This window comes from Phascolarctos cinereus, unplaced genomic scaffold (genome assembly GCF_003287225.1).
Source record: "Phascolarctos cinereus isolate Bilbo 61053 unplaced genomic scaffold, phaCin_HiC Scaffold_5;HRSCAF=322, whole genome shotgun sequence".
In the NCBI taxonomy this organism is placed as follows: domain Eukaryota; kingdom Metazoa; phylum Chordata; class Mammalia; order Diprotodontia; family Phascolarctidae; genus Phascolarctos; species Phascolarctos cinereus.
Window position 1 is genome coordinate 241,737,980 of NW_027555958.1, and position 17,795 is coordinate 241,755,774.

The 17,795-nt window shown below is 43.3% G+C and overlaps 1 protein-coding gene across 1 annotated transcript; it reads right to left on the minus strand.

The window, feature by feature from the left end:
• Window positions 1-846: 846 nt before the first annotated feature.
• On the minus strand, window positions 847-12,232 carry LOC110217223 (putative E3 ubiquitin-protein ligase makorin-1). Its single transcript, XM_078155684.1, is given in 9 exon segments — window positions 847-900; window positions 902-997; window positions 1,095-1,203; window positions 3,230-3,340; window positions 3,575-3,741; window positions 3,960-4,090; window positions 4,236-4,465; window positions 4,686-4,805; window positions 12,031-12,232. Coding segments are annotated over 9 exon segments (1,092 nt in total). The 5' UTR covers window positions 12,105-12,232.
• Between the last annotated feature and the right edge of the window lie 5,563 nt (window positions 12,233-17,795).

Here is a 17,795-nt window from a genome sequence, read left to right on the forward strand (position 1 = left end):
TTCCTGTGAATTAGCTTCTGCTATCTAAGTGCTATGTAAATGTAAGATTATAGTGATAGAAAGACTTGAATATAAATTGTCTCACTGACAGTCACAATAAGCAAAAAAGTGGTTCCGATAACATTCCCTTTTCTCTGATGGGCAAAGGGTCTCTGAAGGCAACTGATTGACCCACGGTCATCCAGTGTCAGAACCAGAATGCAGACCCAGGGGTCTTCCTCCTGCCTCCCCCAGTTCTTTGCTCATTTCACTAGACCTCACAGTGTCTTTCCTTTTTCTTTCTTTCAAGGCAAATCAGGGTTGAGTGACTTGCCTAAGGTGTCTGAGGGCAGATTTGAACTCGGGTTCTCCTGACTCCAAAGCCAGTGCTCTATCCACCTAGCTGCCCCCACAGTGCCTTTCCTAAGGACACTTTTGATAGAGGAGGGAGTGGAGGGAAGGAATCTGAGGAAAACCAAGGATGAGGTGCCACCTGGTGGAGAGGGAGCTAAGGACACATAAATACATATACTTTATCTACCTGACATTTGTTCAGGTCTGGCACTGCATCTCCTGAGGAGCCAGCTAAGTTAAACAGATGACAGACATCAGCTCTAGTGATTTAAACTAGTTTAATTTGTTTCAGAATCATCATATAAAAAGTTAAAAACTAGGGCCCAAGGAGAACAGAAAGTGATGGGGACCTTCCTCATGGCCCAGGATCTAGCCATTCATTTCTTCTGCAACTGTCCTGACTCCAAATGTGCCATCAGCGCAGACCATGGAGTAGATGGCTTCTTTCCATGTGAACTGTTACTTATAGTGGTCCTCTGCCTCTGAAGAGCTTTACTGGATAGAGCCTCTGTTTTACAACTTCTCCATCTCTACATCAGAATCGCTGGATTTGGAATAGGTTATTTTTCTTCCTCATTATGGATATGCTGATGGTATGGTCAAAGAAATAGATTTCTTCATCTTCATCATCTGAGTTGTCTGATGGTTCACTGGGAATCAGAACCTGGGGGAGGAGACTGAACCGAGTTGAACCAGGCATCCCATTATTACCAACCGAGTCTCCACCCTACAAATCCCTTTTCCCAACCCAGACTACTCACAGAATCCCTGTTCTTTGGCCAGGACTCAGGGAACTGGTGCTGGTAGATGCAGTCAGATTGGAAAGGACAGCGACCTTTTCTTTGTATGAAAAACTTACAATGGATCTGGCTGTGAGAGCATGAGGACAGAGGGGGGTACAAAGGAAAGGAGTATTAGTCTCATCCCCAATAGTCCTTGTGAAAACAAGTTTAAAAAAATCCTGTTCCATTTTTCCTAGGCTAAAATTGGTTCTATAGTTTTGGTCTCGGGATCATAGAATTCAGAACCAAAAAGGACTTTTTTTTTTTTGGGTGAGGCAATTGGGGTTAAGTGACTTGCCCAGGGTCACACAGCTAGTAAATGTCTGAATTTGACATTTGAATTTGAACTCAGGTCCTCCTGCCTCCAGGGCTGGTGCTCTATCCACTGCGACATCTAGCTGCCCCCAAAAAGGGCTTTTAAAGATCTAATTAAAACCTCATTTTATAGAGGACATTAAAGATCAGTGGAAGTAAGGGACTTACTTTCCCAAGTCTGCCTTGGTAGAGTCAAAGTTCAGGACTTCATATTCCTGATTAAGCATTTTTCCCCTACACTGTAGCCCTGTAGCTTGGAGCACTTAAGTCCCAGCGTCATTGAGTCAATCTTGAAATAAAAGTTTTAAAACAATCTCTCAGCTTTGACTGAAAGGTACACTCTGTGTGTGCGTGTGTGTGTGTGTGTGTGTGTGTGTGTGTGTTTGAGAGTGTATAAGAAGGAATGTGAGTGTGAGAGAGCAAGTGTATTGTGTATTGAGTGTGTGTGTGAGAGTGAGTGAGACTATGTGCCAGTGTTGTGTCAGTGTTATGTGAATGTTGAGTGAGAAAGGAGGGAGAAAGAGAGATACCTTATACATACACCTCAAAGGTACGTGGGGAATTTAGGTTAAGTAACAGATGATTGGGGTAGTGAAGGGGCCAGCCCAGGGAGACTGCATGATGAAAAGATGGCATTTGAGCTGAACCCTGAAGGGGAGTTGAACATGTTGGGGGCACAGAGGGGGTGCAGGGTAAAAGTCATCAGTCACTAAACAGACCGAGTAAAGACTCCAAGGTAAACTAGAACATGGTATACCTACAGAATAAGCAGACCTGTTCTCTAGGGTGCCGGACATGGAAGCAGCATCAGATGAGATAAGAATAAAAAATTGAGAGCCAACAACTGGGAGGTTGTTAACTCTTGGGGCAGGGATCAGTAAAGGCCACTTTTTCATCTTTGTTATCACTAGCCTTTGTATCATCAAACTTTGCATCACAGATCACTTTGTATCTGGGGCTTGAGCTGGTAGATATTATGGAACCAGCGAGGAGCTGCTGATGTGGGATGGGGTGGGGAGGACGTGTCAGAACTGGGCTTTCTCTAGGAGCATTAACCTGGCAGCAGTGTATATAAGGGAGATTTGGAGGCAGTGAGATGGCAAAAGGCTATTACAACAACCCAGGAAATGAAGCTGGAATGAGGTCGGAGCAGTTGGAGAAGAGGACAAAAATGAAAGGGGTCACAGAGGTAGAAATGATAGGATTTGGCAACCAGTTTGTTTTCTAGACTGGGGAAGACTGCCACCTGGTGGCAACAAATATACTGCAAGGGACAGACATCAAACCCAGAGTTTCTAGGATGCCAGAGCTAGAAGAAACCTTAGCTAAGGTCTCCAGTCCCAACCTCCTCATTTTAGAGGGCCAAACTGGAATCCAGAGAGGTAAGGAGTGCCCAGAAAATTAGAGACAGAGGCAGGTCTAGAACCCAGGCCTCTGGATTCTCAATATTGATACTTCTACTCTAAGGGAATCTAAACCAACATAGATCACCAACCTTTAAAGTAAGGCAGCCAGGTGGCACAGTGGCTATAGTATAGGACCCTAAGTCAGGTCAAGTCAGGAAGACCCGAGTTCAAATTCTGCCTCAAAACACTCCCTAGCTGTGTGTGACCCTGGGCAAGCTATTTAATCTCTCTGTGCTTCATCTGAAAAAAGGGGATAATAATAGCACCTGCCTTCCCCAGGGTTGCTGTGAGGGCTAAGTTAACACATGTAAAGTGCTTTGCAAACCTTAAAGCAAAAATATAAATGCTGGTATTGTTTTCATTTTCAAAAATGTTAGCAATGATCCATCTCACCTTGTTCGATCCTTAAAGTTCTTGATGAGTTGCTCCTTCTCAGGCCCCTTGCTTACCCAGAATTTATAGGGGACAAAGTAGTTGGAACGAACTCTACACTCTGGACAGGCCCTGCCGAGGTGGGGAGATTGTCTTAGGGTGTAGAGCCTATCCTAAAGCCCCTTTCTCAGATTCACCACCACTACCACCACCATTTTCCACATTCTCTAGCTCCCCATGGTCTTCTCTCAGGCTCTGCCCTCCCGTCCGTCCTCCCCTGCTTGACCTTTCTGCCTTCCTCTCTTTGTCTTCTTCCCTTCTCTGCTCCCCCTCTCCTCCCCTCCTCCCCATAGCCACGGCACTCACTTGATGATGTTTTCAGGGCAATTTCCTCTGCTCTGGCGCCAGGTGCGGAGACAGTTCACACAGTAGGCATGGGAACAGTTGGGTAGAATGGCAAAGAAACGGTCTGCTGGGGGTTTGTCCCAAACTTTCTCCATACAGATGCCACACACCATATCCTGGCTGTTCTCCTAGTTTGGCAAGCACCACAGCCAGCCAAGGTCAGCCCACCCACATTCTAGCCTGCCTGTCACCTTCTCACCGACCCCTCTAAGGAACTGGGTTGTAGGGTTCCTTTCCCTTCCTTCCCCGAGCCCAGGACAACTGGGAACACACTGAGGCTCCTGTTAGTATTTACTCTTGTACTCCTCTCCCTGCCCCTTTCCCCAGCCTTCCATTTTAATCCTACCATTATGTCTGGAGTCCGAGTTCTTGGGAGCCTGGAAACGTTCTGATCTTGGAAGGAATCAGGATGTGCTGCTGGTTTGGGATTAGGCTGGGGACCAGGTTCCAGGGTGGAATTAAGATTTAGATCACCTACTACAAGAAGAGACTGGCTTCAGGTAGGTAAAGGTGGGTCAAGCCCTCCCCTTTCAGGCTGAGAAAGGAAGCATAATCCTGGTTGACCTTTTGGTCATTTCCCCTTTGCCCCTTTCCAACCACCCCAATCCTTTTGTTAACTCACTTGGTACATCCAGAGGGTTAGAGAAAGTGCTGTCAACCGCCTCCTTTGTGTCCAGATGTTTTATACCAGACCTCCTGCTATGATGGGCACATGGTGGACTAAGCTCCTCAGGTACTGAATGCAGACTGGCCAGCTCAGAGTTTGACCCCAGCTCTGGCTTAGGCTCTTGCAGGGACAGGGGGGGCTCTGTGAGGCATTCTGAGGAGCTTACAGCCTGGGAGTGCTGATACCTATAGGAGAAAAAGAGGTATTCCTGGACACGGTGGGCACAGCTTGGTTCCCCCCGGGGAAAGTGGGGAAGGGCAGCTCTTTTTCTGAATGCTTTGGATGAGGCTAGCCAGCCTCATACTCTGAGCTTTGAGGAAAGCTGAGTAGTTAGTCTCCCCAACCCCAACCCCACCTTTCATTAGATAGTAGGCAGGAAAGAATTTGAGGATGGTCAGCTCTTACCTGCAATCATTTCCACGAAAACAGAACCCCTGCTGAAAGTACCTGCAGACTGGCTGTGACTGTCTGTCATGAGAAAAGGAGCAATTCTGTCCCTGGTGACAGAATCCCCGGGCAAAATACCTGTGATATAATAGATGGGACACTCAGCACCTAGGCCTATGGCCCCAGGCCTGGTCTGTGCATCCGGACAAAGCCTTGTCTCTGTCCTCTCCAGTGTAATCATAATTCTTCTCCATGAGGTTATCATGAATAGATATGGATGTAAAAGGTCATGGAATGTTAATTCAATTAAGTAAACAGAATGAGTTGTAAGCAGAACTGGGAGATTTGAGCCCAGGCGCTTTGCCTCCTCATTACTTGGATGACCGTGGCTAAATCACTTCATCTGTCAGGACCTCAGGTTCCTTATGGGATCATATGGAAGGCGTCTCCCAGAAGCCGTCTATAAAACTTCAGTGAACATAAGTTCCCTTTAAGCCTATTGAATGAGAATTTTCTGTAGCATCTCCAAGTAGTTATGAAACCATGCTGACTGGTTCTATGCAAATTGATGTTATATAATCTCAACTGGGCCCTCATTGCAGCAAGGCAATCTTTTTATATCTCCCTAACTGTTCACTATCCCACTCACCAAATTGTCTACTCCAGATCTTTTCATCCCTCCTCAAATCTCCCCTCCACCCTCTAAAACTGAGAGGCAAGGGCCTCAACTTTCATTGGGAACAAAAATAAAAAACAAAAACAGAGGTTATTTTGTGAGAACTCTCTCTTCTGTCCTTGTCTTACATCACTCAAATACCTTTCCCCACTATCTTCAACTTAGCCTGTCTCACATGAAGAGGCAGCCCTTTTCCTTGCCAAGAAAAATTATCGACATATACAAGTGATCCCATTCCATACTACCTTCTCCAACAAACTGACCCCTCTATCATTCCTGCTCTCAATCTTGTTTTAACTTTTTTGTTTGTTTGTAGGCAATGGGGTTAAGTACTTGTCCAGGGTCACACAACTAGTAGGTGTGGGAGGCCAGATTTGAACTTAGGTCCTCCTGACTCTAGGATAGATGCTCTAACTACTGCTGCCACCTAGGTGCCCAGCCACTCTTCAATCTTTGATCTCTTTCTATTGGCCGATTCCCTGCTGCCTACAAACATGCCCCTGTCTCTTCCATCCTCAAAAAACCCCTCCCTTGATCATCCTTCCCTGCTAGCTGTACTTCTCCTTTTGCGGCTAATCTCCCTGAGAAGGCTGTCCAGCCTCTATTTTCTTTCATCTTTCACTCTCTTCCTAACTCTGCGGTCTGACTTCTGATCTCATCATTCAACTAAAGCTGCTCTTTCTAGTTATCAGGGAGCTTTGACTCGGCAAATCTTATGATATTGTTGTGCCTTCTCGATAGTCTTTGTTTCTGTGACACTGCTGTCTCCTGATTCTCCTCTTCTACCTGCTGACCACTCCTTCTCAGTGTCATTTGCTGGATCTTCATCCAGGTCACAGCCACTCACTCTGGGCTCTGTCCTGGGTCCTCTCTTCTGATCTGTTTTATTTGGTTGTCTTATCAGCTCCGATGGATTCAATTACCATCATCTCCATGAAGATGATTCTCACATCTGTTCATGCAACCCTAACCTTTCCTCATCCCCAGCTGTCCACTGGACATATCAAACTGGATATCTCATAGAAGTCCAACTTAACACATTCAAAACTGAATCCCCCCAAATCCTCCCCTCTTTCTAATTTCCCTAATGCTGTCAAGGGCACCACGATCCTCCCAAGTCACTCAGACTCACAAACATCTTCTACTCTTCTCACTACTATCACTCTTCTAGAGCCAATCCATTGCCATGTCCTAGTCTTTCTACCTAATTATCCTTCTCACTTGCTGGCTTTTCTTGCCCCCTTAAGATGTATGTTCCACAAGGGTCTTTTACTGGCTCTCTCTCCTGTCTCTACATCTCTCCCTCGACAATCTCATTCACCACCACAGATTCAACTACATCTCAATTTAGATGACTCCAAAAGCTTTATCTGTAATGTTGACATCTTTTCTGGGTCCTGACCTTCCACCTTCATGTAGCTGGCTTTTAGACAATGTGTATATACCAGAACCTCAAATTTATTCTGTCAAAAAAAAAAAAGCTCTTTTGTTTTCACATGCAACTGGGAAGTAAGATATACAGAAAATGGGGTATAGAAATCTATCCTGCCCTACAGGAAAATTGAAGGGGAAGGGGATAAGAGAAGGGGGGAAGAGATAGAAGGGAGGGCAGATTAGGAGGAGGGGTATTCAGAATGCAGGCCATCATGCGGTGGGGGGAGGGGCGAGATGGGAAGAAAATTTTGGAACTCAAAATCTTGTGGAAGTAAATGTTGAAAACTAAAAATAAATTAATTAATTAAAAAATAAAAAAAAAACCCAAGCTCTTTATCTCCCACCTAAACTTATCGCTCCTATTGTGCCTATTCATTCCCATTTTGTATATGTATAGCCTATATAACAAATGTGTATTTATGTATCCTGTATATGTACCTTATTCCTAAGCATCCTGTTTATTACTGTTGTGCCTACCACTCTCTCTCCCATATTTATGAACTTAAGAGTTATTTTCCGTATTTACTACCCCTTATAGTTAAATCTGTTGCAGTGTCCTCTCAGTTTTACCTTTGTATTATGTCATCCCTTTCCCTTCACTCACATAACTTCCCATTCCTTTAGAATGTAAAGTCCTATGGGGCAGAAGACTGTTTCCATTTTGTGTTTCCCAAGGGATACAAACATTTAATTTTTTTTGATCCATTTATACACTTAACTATAAAACAAAATGAGATATGTTGGCAAGCTGTCCCCCCCATAGACTATAAGGTCCATGAGGAAAAAGGACTGTGTCTTATTCAATTTTTTATATTTCCCCAAGTGTCTATAAGCATAAACGGGTCATAAATGAGCTTTCTAAAAAAAAAAAAGTATCAGGATCAGATGGATTTACAAGTGAATTCTACCAAACATTTAAAGATCAAGTAATTCCAAATCAACTATAAAGGGTCTATGAAGGAAGATGCTATCCACATCCAGAGAAAGAACTGATAAACAGATGTATAGTTTTATATATGTGTGTGTATTTGTGTCTAATGGTAGCTTTTCTAGGGTGAGGTGGGGAAGGAGGGAGAAAAAAAATTGCATAGCAGAGAACAAAAGAAAAATTAGAAGGAGCTACAGAAAAGCAAGGTAGCTTTGAAAATGATGTGTAGTATTTGTTACGTAGGTTTTTAAAAGAAAAGTAAACAGGATGAAATGGAAATTTTGTGGCTTTATACTGAATCCTCTTCTTATGTTGTGCTGTGTACATGGAAATGTCCTTTTCTTTTTCTTTGTATTTAAATTCAAAATGATAAAAATAAAAAACACCTATAGCACAGTAGGTACTTAATTGTCAAATGAATGACTCTAAGGTGAGGAAACCAAGGTATAAAATTAGGAGATGATAGAAGCCAGGCCTAAGCGCCTAGTCTTTGGACTCTTGGTAGAGTGCTCTAAGGCAGGCAGACCTTTTTTGGGAGGGGAGGAGAGGGCACAGGAATAAAGGCACAAAGGCTGGACAAGAAGAGAGAAATTATTATCAGGAAATAATGAGAGAAGTTTGGATAGGTCTGTTAAAGCCAAATTATAGAAGGCTGTGAAAGCAGCAAAAGAGTTTGATGTGGATATCAAACATCTCACTTCCTACCCAACTCATCCCCCTCAACTGGCAAAATCTCCCCCTCCCCCCACTTTCAGCTTTCTTTTTGTGTTTTCTCCCCCTTCTTCTCCCAAAATTAGATTGTAAGCCCCTAGAAGGCAGGGACTATTTTTCTTTCATATTTTTATCCCCAGTGCCTAGCCCAGAGCCTAGCACATAGTAGGTGCTTAATAAATTTTTGTTGACTGACTAAATACGAAGGAGAAACTGGGAGCTATTGAAAGTTTCTAAACAAAAAACGGTTTCTGGGTTTGGAGTCAATACCTGAGTTAAAATTCCAGCTCTGCTATTTTACTACATGAATAACCTTGACCTGGTCACTCCCCTTTTCTTGGCATGTTGCCTTATCTGCAAAATGAGGTTGGACTCCAACTCTCTAGTTTGATTAACAAAATCCCTCTCTAGTTTGATGATTTCATGATCCTGTCATCATAAACATCCCCAAAAGCAGGGGGTTTTTCTATTTCTTAAAGAGGCCTATTCACTGAATGGGTATTGCCTCACTCAAAGTGAGAACCTGAAAAGACCTTAGCTTAAAAGGGCCAAGGTCTCCCTTTGCATCCTGATTGATATCTGGCCACTGGACCCAGATGGCTCTGGAGGAAAAAGTGAGGCTGGTGACCTTGCCCAGCCCTCCCTCACTCAAAGTCAATTGCTAGTCATGTCATCACCTCCCTGATGTCATGGTATTCTTCAAGAACCAAGCACAAAAACAACCTGTGCGTCTCACAGTATTTTTAAATGCATAAAATAAAATGCATAGGATTACAAAGGAATTAATTATACTGAAATACAGTTAGCACAATGTTAAAAAAAAATAAGTTCACAGACCCCAGGGTTAGGAAGTAGAATGTCTGGTGGGTTGGCATGGGGTATAAAAACATAAGGAAGCTCAGGATTTAGAGTCCAAGAGGCAGCTTGGTAAGGGGCAACTAAGTGTCTAGACTTATAGTTCATAGAATGCCAGGTCTGGAATCAGGAAGACTCATCTTCTGGAGTTCAAATCTGCCCTCAAGACACTTACTAGCTGTGTGACCCTGAGAAAATCACTTTACCCTGTTTGCCTCAGTTTCCTCATCTGTAAAATGAGCTGGAGAAGGAAATGACAAATCACTCCAATATCTTTGCCAAGAAAACCCCGAATGGGGTCACGAAAAGTCTGAAACAACTGAACAACAACAAAAATTTTTGGTAAAGATGTGAGGCGGAAAGGGGGCAGGTGGGAGGTGACTACAGAGTTTAAGGTGAGAAGAAAAGGTCCAGGATAGCAGGGAAATAAAGGAGGGAACGGACAACTTCAGAATGCATCTCGGACTGCATACACAGCATGGTAGTATACACATCAAATAGGGATTCAAGTAAATGTTGAATTGAATTCTAATTCCCCAGAGTCCCCGGGAGGAATTTTAGGGATCACCTTGGCCAACTCTTGTTATTTTATAGGATAAGTAAACCAAAGGAGGGAAAGTGATTTAGCCAAGGTTTCCATAGCAGGTTCCTGGTTGGGAAAAGTGCTTGGTATGCCTTTAGGAAATTTATAAACAAGAGCTATTATTATAAGCTTGAGAAATGGGACTAGATAACAGGTCTTCAGGCTCCTCATCCCAACATTCCTCAGAGACTACTACCACCTGTGTGGACATTTCAGAGTTACTCAAAGGTGACTCACTGAAAGGAGAAATGTGACCATAAAAAGAAAGAAAAAAAAAAAAGAACCTTTCCTCTATAGGTCTGCCAAGGTTTTCACCATGAAGTTCACTTTTGGGGTTCAGGCGCCATCTTCAGAAAATTTCCATTAGAGGAATTTTACTGGAAGCCTTTCCCAAATCCCCCCCCCTTTAAAATTGTACATGTAAATACAAAATGAGGGGAAAAAAAACAACCCAAAACATTGCCGTGTACACAGCAGACCCTAAGAGAGGATTCAATATAAAACAATAAATTTCCATTTCAAGAAAACCTATATAATAAATACTACACGTTGTTTTCAAAGCTGCCCAGCTTTTCTCTGCTTCCTTCTTGGTTGTCTTTTGACCTCTGCTGTTTTCTTTCTACTTTATTTTTTTCTCTCCCTCCCTCCTTCTCCCCTCTACCCCAAGAAGGCTACAATTAAGTGTGGATATGTGTGTGTGTGTATGTATATATATATATACATACACACACACACATATATACATGCACATATACCTAGATATCTATAAACAGACATATACACACACACACACACTCATACACATATATGTAAGCCTGTACTATGCTTATTTCCTCCTATCATCTGTTTCTCTGTAGGCAGACAGAATCTTCCTTCATATAACTCCAAGTCTTTCCATGTTTTTCTAAATCAACCAGCTCATCATTTCCTATACCACAACAATATTCCTTTCTGGATTCTCCCAACCCCTCTTAATGCCTTCCCTCTGTTACTTCTTATTTATCCTGTATATAGCTTGTTTTGTATATCTTTACTTACATGGAGTCTTCCCCCATTAGATTATAAGCTCCTTAAGGGCAGGGAACATCTTTTGCCTCTTGTGTCCCTAGCACTTATTGTATATTGTAATACCTAGTAGGAACTTAATAAATATTTAGTTATTGATTGATTAGATTAAGACTAGTGGGAGTCTTAGTTTCCAGTTCTGGCTGTGCCATTTTAATTCAACACCCATAAATGCAACCAACCTGTACTTTAAGCTACGAAGACCAAAAAAAAAAAAAACCCAAAAAACCAAAGCAAAATCCACCCTCAAGGAACTTATATTTTGCTGGAGGGGGTGGCAGGGAAGTGTAAAGAAAGGGGACCATGTCTACAAATTAAGAACATACAAAATGAGTACACAGTAATGTCAGGCTAGGGGTGAGGGTTTAGGGGGGCACTGACAAGGAGGGGTAGTCAGGAAAGTCTCTTGGAGGTGGCCCCTGGCTAACTATGTGTGTGTGTGAGTGAGACTAAACCTCTCCTACTCAAAGGGAGAGGATTAAAGTAAAGTAGATGGACACCAAAGTCCTTTATCAATTCTAACAATGCATGAACCTTCCCTTTCCCCCCATTTTCTTTAGGCTGCCCTACCCAGGTATATTCTACCAAGAGCCCCAATATCCAGCTACAAACACAGAATCTAAAACATCATCGATTTTTAGCTTCTGGAAGGGGTCCTTTTTTATTTATTTATTTTTTAAATTAATTTATTTTGATTTGGAAGGGGTCTTAAAGGTGACTGAGACTCTAACTTTACCAAGGAAGAAACTGAGTCCCGGGGAAGTGATGAACCTGCTCAAAGGTCCCAGAGGTTATAAAATAGCTGAGCCAAGATTCTGACCCAAATTTTCTGACCCAAAGATTCCGAACTAAAAATCCAGCACACTCACCCCCTTACCCTCTCTTACATGAGTAATTGAACTAATGCTTCTCAGTGACTGTTGAATTTCAAAAAACTAAAGGCTGAGCCACTAACTAGAATGTATGATCTTAGATAAGTCACTTACACTTTTGAGTTTCACTTTTTTCCCCTTGAAAAGGAGATTTGACTAAGTGGTTTCCAAGGAAGGTAGGTGTGGTTAGGAGAACAGTCCCTCCCCCACTTAGGAACCCCATCCCCTGCCCTTCATACCTGCACCGAGGACGACGACTATCATTGCTGCTCCTTTGGCCACTACCACTGTTACCACCACCAGAATCAGCCATCCAAACTGGAGTCACTGGAAAGAATGCCCACCAATTATTTATCCTGACCTTGCAAGGGCCAAGCCAATGGGAAGAGGAGGGGCCTATCACTAATCAGCCTCAAGATTAAACAAAAGCACTTTCCTTTCCCTGACCCACAAAGCAGCTAGGACCTGTACTAGATGGGATAAAGTTCAGGAGTAAGGGTTTGGAGATTCAATCAAACAGTTAACATATTTAAGCTCCTAATTTGTACTATGTTAAGGATACAAAAAGATATCTGCTCTCAGGGTGTTCACAATCTAATGAAGGAGACAAAAAATAAACATATAAACAAGCTATATACAGGATAAACAGGAAATAGTTAACAGAGGGGCTCTGGAATTAAGAGAAATTGGGAAAGACTTCCTGTAGAAGATGGTAAAGTGCCATATTCTAGATGGGATTTAAAAGAAGCCAGGGAAGTCAGTAGGCAGAGTTCCCAGCCACTGGGAAGAGCCAGAGAAAATGCCCTGAGCCAAGAGATGGGATGTCTTGTTCATGGAAGAGCCAGGAAGCCAATGTCACTGGATTGAAGAGTATGTACTGGGGAGTATGGCTTAAGAAGACTGGAAAGGTAGGAAGGGACTAGGTTATGAAAGGCTCTGCCTAGCAGAGGATTGGGTATTTGATCTGGGAGAATTCGGAGGATGACAAGACACCCATCGGAGGAAAGCTGATGATTGCCTATTGACGGTATCACCCATTTGGCATTTATGTATTGCCATGGAATGGCAGAACTGGAATAATGCTAAGAATCGTCATTAAGGATAGCTTATATTTGCACTTTGCTTGGCTTTTGAGCCCACAACAGTCCCAGTGAGGTAGGCAGTAGAGGGATATTAGAGATCACATTACAGCATCCAATCCCTTCCTTTTACAAATGAGGCCACCTGAGGCTCAGAGATGGCAACCCTCATGCCCCAGGTCACCCCATGGCAGAGCCTGAACTGAGACGTACATGTGTGTGTGAGTGTGTGTGTGTGTGTGTGTTAGTCATGACACCAAGAATTCTATAAAGCATCTTCTAGGCAGGAACTAGGTTCTCCCGTTCTCATCCTGCCGGCCCCACTACCTGAGCCTAGCACTGGGTGGGGCACTTTGTGAACAGCTCCCCAAGTATGCAATCACTGGGTGAGGGCTTGTTGATTGGTGGAGAATTGGGAGAAGCTGGGGTAAATAAAGAGTTTTACTAGGCTGCTGTGTCTTGGGGATTTACCCCAGGTGGGTCTTTGAGTGCTGGCTGAGTTCAGCATAGGCTAAGGGGAGAAACCTTGGGGTTTTAGGAGATGCTGCCTGAATTGAACTTGGAAAGGCGAGTTCTCCTAGGCCTGCTGAAGGAGGGGAAGAAGCAAGGAAGGCACTAACTAACATTAAGAGGGGTTGGGAAGTACTTCTTGTAGAAGCTGGGATTTTAGCTGGGACTTGAAGCAAGCCAGGGGAGACAGAAAGCAGAGATGAGGAGCAAATTCAGTTTTAAAAAAATGAATGACACTTTGTGAATCTGGGAAAGGGGTACCTCCTCTCTCTGAGAAAGCCTTACGGTGCAGTGGGCCAAGGTAGTCTCTAGGAAAGGGCCTCCTGGTGAAGGGGCCCTAGTTGCAGCCTTTGCCTACACTATTCAATTCATCACACAAATGTTCAATATCTACTATGTGCAAGGCAGTGTGGAGAGTATTTGCCCTCAGAAACTTTGTATTCAACTGAGGCGGTGGGGTGGGGGTGTTGTAACATGTACATGGGATAGGACTAGACCTGGACCTGTGAATTCATAGGTATTCAATCATTTTTTCAGTCTTGTCTGACTCTTTGTGACCCCACTTGGAGTTTCCTTGGCAAAGATACTGGAGTGGTGTGCCATTTCCTTCTCCAGCTCATTTTACAGATGAGGAAATTGGGGCAAATACGGTCAAGTGACTTGCCCAGGGTCATACAGCTGGTAAGTGTCTGAGGTTGGATTTGAACTCAGGGCTTCTTGATTCCAGGCCTGGTGCTCTATCTACTGTGCTGCCTAGCTTCCCTTTCATAGGTATGGGGAATTCCCAATGCAAGTTGGCATCTACAACCTTAAGGATTTGCCTAGAGCAACCCAAACTCAATAGAAATGAGGGCCATTAAGTCGATGCAGTTTTAAAATGTAATATTATTATGTTTTACTGTATTTTTATTTATTTTGTTAACTATTTCCCAAACTGCATTTTAATCTGGTTCTGGAGGCACTTAGGAGTGTTGCCAGTGTGGACACCTCTGGCCTAGAGCACTTATAGATTACATGCCATTATTGGTCCAGTGTCACACAGCCAGTAATTGCTAGAGGCAGTACCCCAAACCCAGGTGTTCCTGGCTTTTTGGCTGGCACTCTATTTACTATACCAGGATGTACACAGATAAGTATCATGCAGGGTAGGGAGTGAAGGGGGCAAAAGAGGGGTCAAAGGACTCTAAGAATATCTGAGGAGGGAAAGGGCCCTTAAAGCCTAACACTGGGCTAGGTGCCTAAAGGACTATAAAGAAGAAGGGTTCGGGGCAGCTAGGTGGTGCATTGGATAGAGCTCTGGCCTTGGAGTCAGGAGGACCTGAGTTCAAATCCAGCCTCAGACACTTGTCACTTAACTAGCTGTGTAACCCTGGGCAAGTCACTTAACCCCGATTGCCTCACTAAAAAAAAAAAGAAGAAGAAGAAGAAGAAGTGTCTATCTGCTCACAAGTTGTTGCTGCTTGGGTAGACAAAACAAATAAATATACATAAATTTCACAATTCAAGACAACAATATGAGACATGATACAAGACAGCACTGTCTAATTAGATATCAAGTTAAGTGAAACAGGAGTTCTGAGAAGTCACTGAGGGCAGGAGAGGTGTGGGAAGGCTTCATACAGGCCTTAGGACTAGAGCCAAGCCTCGTGAGGTAGCGGGGTCTGTCTGAGAGGAGTCAGACGATATGTAGTAGATGCTGGCAGGGACACACCACTGACCCTGAGGAAGTGACTTAACATCTTGTAACCTAATTTACAAGCAAGGATAGTACTGCATTTTCTACCCTAGAGTTGTTTTGAAGAAAGTACTTTATAGACCTTAACTTGCCATGAAAATATTTATTATTGTTGTTATTATTTTAATATTAATTATGGAAGCATGAGGAGGCTGTGGAATAGTGGAAGGAGAGGGGGAAGAGATTGCCAAGGGAGGGGGTCAACCACAGTGGAATGTACAGGGCACATTATGTGGCAAGTATGTTGTCTGTTTTACAAGCCTTTAATAACTAATCATTGATTGAAGTGAGTAGACTGGTCTCCCTGGAGCGGAGGTTTCCTAAATATGGGAGCAGGGGGCGATAAGATTTAAAAGGTAGGCTATGGTTTTGACCCATTTGTTACTGAGGTATTCTCCAAGCCCCTCCAACTTTCCAACTGTAGCGGCTGGCCCAGCCTAGGAAAATGTGGGTGTGGGCTCTGTAGGGGTGTCTGCCTTACCTGCAGATCTATATTCTCAGTTTTCCCTTCTGCTGTAGGCTTTGATGAATTTTCAGATGTCCACTGTGTGTTTGTCAAGTAAGCAAAATTGTGAAGTGAGTGAAGAGTCTTTATGATGCTCTCCAACCTTTCATTTCTACAGCCCTCTACCCTCTTGTGGGAACCTCCTGCTTTTGGTATCCAGTATACCCTTGTGTTGTTCTGGACAATGTACTCACTGTAGGGTCCCATTCAGGCCTGTCTTCCCCAGGAGGCCCCTCATGCACACATGCAACAAAACTTATCTGTCCTGTGCCCCATTGCCTCCTTGAAAAGCTTTGTGGTTAAAAAACCTCAAACATCCCTTCTTGAAGAGATCTTTCCTGATTCCCAAGGTTGTTAGTTACCCCCTCCCCCCATGATACATCCAAGAAGAGGGGCTTTGGGGCCTCAATAATATCTCTGTAAGACTAATCAATCAAACAGTCTTTATTAAGTACCTACATGCTAAGCTCTGAGGATACAAAGAGACAGTTCCTACAACTCAAGGAGCTTACAACCTAATGGGACAGACACCATGCAAACAAATTTATGCAAAGCATACTATGTGTGGGATAAATAGGAAATAATTAACAGGGGGAAAGCTCTAGAATTACGAGCATTTAGGGAAGGCTTCCTGTAAATGGTGAGATTTTAGCTGGGACTTAAAGGAAGCCAGGGAAATCAGTAGTCGGAGATGAAGAGGGAGACCATTCCAGGCATGGGGTACAGTCAAGAGAAAATGCCTGAAGCTGAGAGATAGTATCTTGTTCCTAGAACAGCCGGGAGGCCAGTGTTACTGGATCCAAGAGTAAGTGTCAGGGATAAAGTATAAGAAAAATGGAGTCTGCTTCCAGGAACCAAGATGGCGGAGTAAGAAGTAAGTCACTTTCACCCCCATCATTGACCTCTGGAAGCCCAGAAAATATCAGCCCAGGAAAAACCCTGAGCCAGCACAAAGATAGGGCACAGAGGTCTTGTACCCCAGGAAACTTGGAGGATTAATGGTAAAGGCCCCTCTCAATGTGGGGGAGGAGGGCAATACAGGACTGGAGGCATCCCAGCAAGCCAGCAGCAAGCCCTACCTCAGCATACCAGGGGAAGATCCTGAGACCCAGGTTGGTGAAGCAGGCAAGTGCCAACACCAGGACCCCCTGAGACCCTCAATACAGGAAGGGAAACTGGTAGACACCAGCTTGGAAAACAACCATGGGTGACAACATTCTCCAGCAGCAAAATCACCCAGTGTCTCAACACAACTCTGGGAAGCACAACTCCAGAAGGCAAAGCTCCAGGCTGATAGACATCTATGAGCATCAAAAACATCCCTGTGCAAGGCCAAGGAGAGCAGAAGCCAAACATTCAAGTGCAAGGCCCTGGTAAGCAGGAAAAGAAATTTGGATAAATGCTTCCTTTACTCCAGCAGGAGAACTCTCTCTCTCTCTCTCTCTCTCTCTCTCTCTCTGTGTATATATATATATATATATATATATATATATATATATATAAATATAAATATATTTAAGACAGGAAATAGGCAAACACCATGAACAAAAAGCAGAAATGGGAAAATGACCATAGATTCTTATTTTGGGGAAAGGGAAGATCAAGGCACAAATTCAGAAGAGGACAACTTTGTTAATAAACCCACAAATGAAACCTCCAAGGGGAATATGAACTGGTCTCAAGCCCAAAAAGCCTTCTTGGAAGAGCTCAGGAAGGATTTTAAAAGTCAAATAAGAGAAGTAGATGAAAAATTGGGAAAAGAAATGAGGTATGCAGGAGAGAGTAAATAACTTGGAAAAGGAAGGACAAAAATTAACTGTAGAAAACAAGTCCTTAAAAAGTAGAATTGGCCAAATGGAAAAGGAGGCACAAAAATTCCCTGAAGAGAAGAACTCTTAAAAAAGTAAAATGGGGGGAAAAAAAGTAAAATGGGCCAAATAGAAAAGGGAGTACAAAATCTAAAAGAAGAAAACAACTCGTTAAAAATTAGATTGGGGCAAGTGGAAGCTAATGACTGTGAGAGAGCAAGAATCAGTCAAACAGAAACAAAAGAATGAAAAAATAGAAGAAAATGTAAAATACTTCATTGGTAAAACAACTAACCTGGAAAATATATCCAGGAGAGACAATTTAAAAATTATTGGTCTACCTGAAAACCACCATTAAAAAAAAGAG